Source organism: Physeter macrocephalus, chromosome 2 (genome assembly GCF_002837175.3).
Source record: "Physeter macrocephalus isolate SW-GA chromosome 2, ASM283717v5, whole genome shotgun sequence".
NCBI lineage: Eukaryota > Metazoa > Chordata > Mammalia > Artiodactyla > Physeteridae > Physeter > Physeter macrocephalus.
This window is the reverse complement of record NC_041215.1, coordinates 109,341,211-109,348,929: the sequence shown is the minus strand read 5'-3', so window position 1 is coordinate 109,348,929 and position 7,719 is coordinate 109,341,211. Positions and strand designations below refer to the sequence as shown.

At 49.4% G+C, this 7,719-nt stretch overlaps 1 protein-coding gene across 2 annotated transcripts in view; it reads right to left on the bottom strand.

Annotated features, from left to right (window-relative positions):
* Positions 1-3,796: 3,796 nt before the first annotated feature.
* Positions 3,797-7,719, bottom strand: part of NRP2 (neuropilin 2) — a 118,571-nt gene continuing 114,648 nt past the window's right edge. For both annotated transcript variants that reach the window (XM_024124573.3, XM_024124574.3), the window contains exon 17: positions 3,797-7,277. In XM_024124573.3, the coding sequence (XP_023980341.1) occupies positions 6,973-7,277 (305 nt within the window). In that variant the 3' untranslated portion in view covers positions 3,797-6,972. The remainder of the gene's footprint in view (positions 7,278-7,719) is intronic.

Here is a 7,719-nt window from a genome sequence, read left to right as displayed (position 1 = left end):
ATATATATATATATATATATATATATATATATATATAATACATCCCCCACATCTCCTCCCTCTTGCGTCTCCCTCCCACCCTCCCTATCCCACCCCTCTAGTGGACACAAAGCCCCGAGCTGATCTCCCTGTGCTATGCAGCAGCTTCCCACTATCCATCCATTTTACTTTTGGTAGTGTATATAGGTCATTACACCTGGAAAACGCCCGATGTGCATGGCTCTCCCAGGGTCACAGAGCTAGAGGCAGAACTGAGAACCCTGGGTGCCAATCTCTGGGACCAGTGTTCTCCCACCTCCTCAGCATGTCCAAGTTCAAGGGGAGAGGAGCACTGGTGGATTGCAAAACCCTCTAAAGGTTTCTTTGAACTCCCATAGGATTTAAAAACAGTTGGCTGGAAATAGAAATGTGAATGCTCAAGGAGAGGTGAGATGAGGGGGTGGAGGAGGGAGAAAGGTGAAGAAAAAAGGCAAATCCAGAAAGGCCGCCTGCCAGGGCCCTGGAGTCAAGGCTTGGCAATGCAGCAGGGCTGCCAGCGGGGGCTCGGAAAGGCTGGGCTTCAGTTCCCAGTGGGGGCAGTCAAGGGCTTGGGGATGGAGATTTATTAGCAGAGCTGTGCTCCAAACTACGGCAGCCTGGCTCTTGATGGTTCTGAGAGGCCTGGGCAGCTGCGGAGGCTGCAGCCTGCCCTTTGCAAACAGAACCGCCCGGGGTTTCCAGGGGAGGTTTGTTTGAATTAGGGTAGAGGAGGGGCCACGCCTGACCACAGCTGCCCGGGCCTGCTGGTTTGGCGAGGGGCCTGGGCTTTACCTCTCTGCTGGTGCAGGACTTTTCCGGGCGCCTCTGTGTGCACGTGGGCAAGGCCGGCTCGGGCGGTACCTCTGTGGAGAGAGGGGCCCTGCTCACCTGGCGCCACTGTGCAGGAGGAGGGATGCGGAACCGCTCACCTGCGGCCAAGGGTCTCTTTCTCTTGCGGCACTTGGAAGCCGGCTGTGACCGAAACAGCGCTCCTGCCCACAAAATGGTCCTATGGGGTTTTCTGGCTGGGAAGAGAGAGGGCACAGGCATCATTCTCTGGATAAGCTGCAGAAACAACTTGACCCATGGCTCCCTCGGAATTCCCTGGCCCCATCTTCAGGGAGAACACGGAAGGCGTGTCCTTCCTCCAGGAGCTCCTCACAGGGGCCCCCAGGAAGCCAGGGATGAGGAGGACCGGCCTCGGAGGGTGGGGAGCAGGCTTGGGGCTTCTGGGAGGTGGGAATCCAGGGGCAAGCCGAGCCTGTGCCTCAGTCCTTAGGCTTCTTTGGAGCCTTCCCTGTTCATAGAAACTAGCGTTAAAGTTACTGTGAAGCCCATGGGCGGAGGAAAGGAAGCTTCGAGGACCCACACAGGTAACATTTCCTATTCTGATCAGCACCCCCTTGTCTCACAGGTTATCCCCCCCGGGGAAACATTTCCTTAGGAGTTTTGTTTAGCTCAGCCTGCGACTGGCTGCTGAAGCCTGTGAGGACTGGGATAGACTCATCCTTCCATGTCTTCTTCACGCTCGTCTCTCCACATCCGTCACCACCACTAACGCTGCGGGGGCAAAAGCGCCTCGGCATCCAGATGGGTCCTGTTTCCCTCAAGGATGGGCCTGTTCCAGCTTCATTTCACTGCCTCCCCTGAGGATTCTATAAACATTTCCAGAAGGATGCAGATAAGGGGTGGGGGGGAAGATCTTATGTAAACCCTAGATGGCTAGAGACCAGGAGATATTAGATTATTAGGGCTTTAAAAATATCCACAAACTCAACTAAAGGGAAGTAGGAATTTGCTTTCATTTTAACCTCTGTGATTGTCGTTAGGGTCAGTAAAACGATAGAAGCAGGCAACTCAGGAGACACGTGATATCATAAAGATCACAAGAGGGGCTGAGAGGGAAGCTGCAGAGATATGACTGGGGTGACCTTACTGGCCAGTAAGGAACGGGGACGGGTTGCACTTGAGGGCTGCCTTTTCTGTAAATGAAGGAAGGCCAACGAGTGAAGCAAGGCAGCACGTCCTCACTGGCTCCCCAGTCTCGGCGCCCTTCCCCCGCCGTGGATCATACTCCCTCTTTCAGTGCTCTGCTTTGTGATCATAGGAACACAGCAGACTCCTTCCCACAGCAGGATCTCTATATGCTGTTCCTTCAATTGGGAAAAGTTGTCCCAGGTACTTTGCTTAGCTGACTTCCTCATCTTTTCAGGTTTTAGCTTAAATATCACCTACTCAGGGAGGTCTTCCTTGATCAGTTGTTTACAGGCAGTGACCCTGGTAATTCTTTTTAAAAAAAGTTTCCAAGAGATATATTGTATTGATATTGTATCAGATTCTTTAGGTTTCATTATGATAAGTGTTGTCGACTATAAAACGGGTAAGTTGTATTAAATTTATTCACCCACATCCTGTAACATCAGTAATAAATAGCCATGTTTTGCAAATATGAACTCAAGTGACACAAATATTATACCTTTCATATCTAGTAATTCTCTGTCAGAGCTACGTGTTTATTGCCTTCATCGGATTTACTATCAGCAATCCTTATCTTATGGGCTTGGCTGTCTGCTTTCCGTCCATTTCACTGGAGTATAAGCTCCAAGAGCTTACAAAATCAGGAAGTGCTCAAAACAATTTTTTGAATAAACGATCGAACCAAATGCGAACAGAGCTTCCGGATGGGGGCAAATTCAGCTCTGGTTCAAAGCTTTGAGTCTCCCGTGTGTGGAGTAGTGGGAAGTTCATAGTAAGGCTTTTCCTTCCTCATCCCCTGGAAACTTGTACTACCTAAGAGTGTATTTGACCTCCTTTAGTTTTCTCTGGCCAAAGTCTAGTTTGTTTTGCATTCAATAACCCATAGGTGAGAAGATCCCTAATCATTTCGTGAAGCCAGGCTACTTCTCCTTTCTCCTAGACCAGAGGTTCTTAAACTTGAAGGTGCATAAGAAGCCCCTTGGAGGGCTTGTTAAAATGTAAATCTCTAGGTCCTCCTCCCAGAGTTTTTGATTCAGTAGATGTGGAGTGGAGTCCGAGAATGTACACCTCTGACAAGTTCCCAAGTGAGGCTGATGCTGCCAGTCCAGGGACCACACTTTTTTTTTTTTTTTGCGGTACGCTGGCCTCTCACTGCTGTGGCCTCTCCCGTTGCGGAGCACAGGCTCCGGACGCGCAGGCTCAGCGGCCATGGCTCACGGGCCCAGCCGGTCCACGGCATGTGGGATCTTCCCGGACCGGGGCACGAACCCGTGTCCCCTGCATCGGCAGGTGGGCTCTCAACCACTGCCGCCACCAGGGAAGCCCCCGGGGACCACACTTTGAGAAGCACTGATATAGACCTTGAAATTACCAGAGATATTGACAAGCAAATGTTTGAGCAGGAAGGCAGCAGCAAAGAGTCAAAAATTGCAAGGGACTGGCGATGTCTAGGGAGGAGGAATGTTTGTAGGCATCACAGTCTCGGAAATCTACCAGACAAGGCTTTGAGCTAAAGTAGCCCACCTGGCCAGGTAGTCCATTACCCATCTACATCATATTTTCACCTTATAAAAAGCCAGCTAGCCAATCTACCTACTAACTTCACATAAAAGTGCTGAGAAACATTGTCCCAAGAGAATGACCAACCATCCTGATATGGCTGGGATTGAGGGGTTTCCCGGGACACGGGTCTTTCAGTGCTAGAACCCAGGAGCGTCTCAGGCAAACTGGGATGATTTGGTCACCCAGAACCCATGTCTCTTTGTCTCCAATAAAGAAACACGCAGAAAAATATCTCTGGTATAATGTTTATTTAAATAGTAATCTTAAAAAGGCTTTATACAAATCATATAAACACAGTTTGACATTGTTGTTTATTTTTTACATTGACGAATCACAGTAAAAGCTCTCAAGTTCCCTTGATCTGGCTCAGCCAGCGAATGGTCAAATACCTTTAACTGCAAACCTTGGAAAAGTTAACCTTCTGTGTGACAGTTTAACTTTTTCCCTTGTTTTCTTGCCATTCATGCTCATTCCTCGGACCCTCATTCCTGTCGACTCCTCATCCCCACCTAAGAGAGGAAGCAGCCCTGTGGCCCTGCTGACCGCCGAGTCCGGGAGAGCGTGGAGGTAATGTGTCATTCAGTACAAGGCAAAAAAGGAGATCAATACTGTGAGTAGGGTTTCCCGAAGGGAAGGACTCGAGGAGAGGGATCAGCTAGCCTACCTGCAGAGAGAGACAACAAATGCACCGGGGGGTCCCCTGGTCAGGTTATAATCAGGCCCCACTGTCTTTCTGTCTTCCAGCAGACCAGCCTCCAGTGCTGCTGAGGTATCTACACGTAGCCCTGGATGCCCTGCTTTTGTTCAGCATTCAGAGCCCACGCAGGGCCTCAAACCAGCCACTGGTGAGTATGGATACAGGACTTTAGAGGGATGCAGGTTGAGTTGCACATAACTTAGAGGTGAACTGCAGGCCAGAGGCAGGGCTGGTCTTTGGGGAGTTGTAAAATGGCCCAAGGGACATGAGAGGGCCAGGACCTCCGGCGTCGGCTTTGTGTGTGTGTGTGTGTGTGTGTGTGTGTGTGTGTGTGTGTGACTACTCCATGACGCATGTGGGATCTGAGTTCCCCGACCAGGGGTTGAATCTGTGCCCCCTGCTGTGGAAGTGCCGAGTCTTAACCACTGGACCGCCAGGGAAGTACCCCTCACCCCACCCCGTGTTGGCTTTTGAACTCTCTTCTTCTGCAGGCTAACTCTGGAACCCCCTGGACTTGCTAGCTTCCTGAACACTGAGTTACACGGAAAGCCGAAGAGGAAGGTGGGCTAATTAAGAACTTGCTTCTGTCTCACGCCCAGCTCAGGGGGGCCTGAAGCTAAGTCCTTGGGCTTGACAGCTTCACTTTTCACCTCTAACTACCACTGTGCCAATGAGTGCCGAGATCAGCAGTGACTCTCGGGCCCTAGGTCAAAGTCACAACAACATCACTGAGTCCCACGTGACCATTCACATACACAGTAGATACAGAGAACTCAAAGGCTGGCAAAGACACACACACATTTGAATAAATAGCTGTCGGTATGAACTCTCCCTCTCTGCATACAGAACACTGTGACATTACCACCTGAACTAGCATTTCCATAAGTTATCATTTAAAGGAGCCAGCCAGGTGAACCTTCCCCTTTCACCTGGGTATGAGACAAATGAAATTGTGGGTGACCATAGCAGCAAAAATGGTCCGACAGTTTAACCACTGATAAACAATAGGCTGGGCATACTGTCTGGGTTTCAAATGTATTTCCAGCACGCAGGCAATCCTTAGGCGTTACTACAAAATCAAGATTTGGATCCTGACGTGGACAATCTTATCCTTCACACAGTTTCATGCGATTCCGGATGCCTCCCCTTCTAGAGAGGTTGAGAGTCATCTAGGGCGATGACTAGCCCTCGGGCGGCAGGGCTTACTCCATCAGGAGGATCGGCTATGCGGGGGAAACTGGGCGTGGAGCCGCTGGGTCAGGGAAGAGGAACAGAGGAATGCCTTAGCTTGTATGGTATTCACTGATTTCTACGTAGAAGGAAAATACGTTTTCTTCATTTTCTTTCAAGGCACTTAAAAAAATACATAAGTGTGTGTGTGTGTGTGTGTGTGTGTGTGTGTGTGTGTGTGTGTAAGAACACAGGTCTCTCTGGGGTTGAAGCAGAATTAGCATTTTGGTCCGTAGTGCTTGCAGACTTCTGGTCACAATCAGCTCACGGACATCCTAGTTCTGATGCTTCTGAAAGGTTGAGGTGGTGGCTGTCATCCTAAGAAGAAGTCAGTGTTTACTAGCCTGTCGGAGAGACGGATTTATCACAATGTCTCTTACAGTCCTCTCAGCCTTTGCATGATCCCAGAGGATGGACTTCTTTTTCTCTTTCCACTGTTCTCCTTTCCAGCCAGTGGTCGCCAGTTCCATCTCACTGATGGAGAAACATACTAGTAGCCTATATTTCCCCAGCCCCATCTCAGAGAATATCAGATAATGCTGTTTCCTGGGGCTTAGAGACCTGACAAATGAGTGCATGTGTGTATATGTGTGCATGCTTGTGTGTGTGTGCGTATGGTGTATGTGTGTGTGTGCATGTGTGTATGTTTTAGAAGAACAAGGAGGAAGGAAAAGGAAAAGCAAAACCACCACCAGAGGCCCCACAAAGTAGCCTCACAGCCACAAATTCTGGGTCTAGATTGAATGAATGGCTCCTATTCACAAAGCATGTTAAGGCTTGTCCGCTTCTAACACGGAGGCGCTTCCATGGATTTTGACGTGTGAAGTTTCCTTTCTGGTTTGTTTTAAATCTCATGTAAGAAAGAGCTGTTCATGCTGACCCTAAAATGGCAATCTTCCCCTGGATAAAAAAAGTTAAAGGCAACAACATCCTACTGAAATGCTAGGACTGGAAACGGCAGCTTGTCAAGTTGGCTGGCAGAAGCTATACCACAGCAAACCCCGGAAGTCATAAGACGATCAGAGGATGGGATAAACTGAACGGCTTTGTTTTGGAATTTGTTTTTCTAAAGATGGAAAGTCTGGAAAGACCCTTTGCTTTCCAAGTGTTGATTAAAGAGAGAAAATCCCTGCTCTGATCTATACGGGAAAAGTCATTCTCTTCTGCCTCTTGAGTTGCTCATAGACCAAAGAAATATAATAATAACAAGCTCACAAACAAAATAGAACCGTGACCCCCAAAGAGATGAGCTCCTGTCTTTGTCCCAGCAATGATTTAGCCACGCGGTCCTAGGTGGGTCACAACCCCCTGAAAGGCTGCATCTCCCCTCCTCCCTCGACTTGCCTGTCTGTTCTGTCCACACCTTCAGTATTCTGGATCGGCTGGATCAAGATTATGGCATTCAGTTTCCAAAGGAAAAAAAATTGTCATCTTCACTAGCCCCTCTTGCTGGAATGAAACGTCAGATGCGATTTGGGTGCAATCCGTCAGGCCTCTGAGCAGCACTTCTGGTGGTTCATCTTGACCTTGTGCTTGAGGCCATCGTAGAGCTCAAAGTTGTAGTTCTCCAGCGTGGTGCAGCTGCGGGAGCTCAGGCCTGAGTAGGAACACGTGCAGTAGAGCAGCAGCCCTGCACACGTGGCCCCCAGGAGGACGCCCAGCGAACTCATGGCTATGATGGTGATGAGGATGGGATCCAGGGTGTAGAGCCAGCTCTTTTCTTTGTCAGCCAGAGGAGCCCCAGACCCGGAAGTCGGGGAAGAAGAGTTGCTCCAGTCTACCTCGTACTCATCTAGGACATAAAGGACACGAGAGACTGCAGGCACTGCTTCTTTCAGGGTGCAATAACTGAGGCTCCCCCAGCCCGGTTCAGAGGTTCTTCAGAGCCCAGGACTAAGCTGTAGACTCTGGAACGACATGGCTTGGCTTCAAAGCCCAGGCCTGCCTCATCCTAGCTCTGTAACCTTGGGCAAGTTATTTAACTTCTCTTTGCCTCAGTTCTCTCGTCTGTGAAATGGCGTTACTAATAACCTCACTGGCTTGTTAGGAGGTTTAAATGACTTAATATTTGCAAAGTGCTTGGTGACCAGCACATAGTAAGTATGGTCTAAGGATAAGATACTTAAAGAATCTGATTCACATTAGGTAAGCTCAGATTTTCCCAGAAGCTTCAGGGAGTCTTTGGAGCACCTGGGGCGGCCCTGTGTTCTGGGCACCCTTCTTTCTTTGCCTCC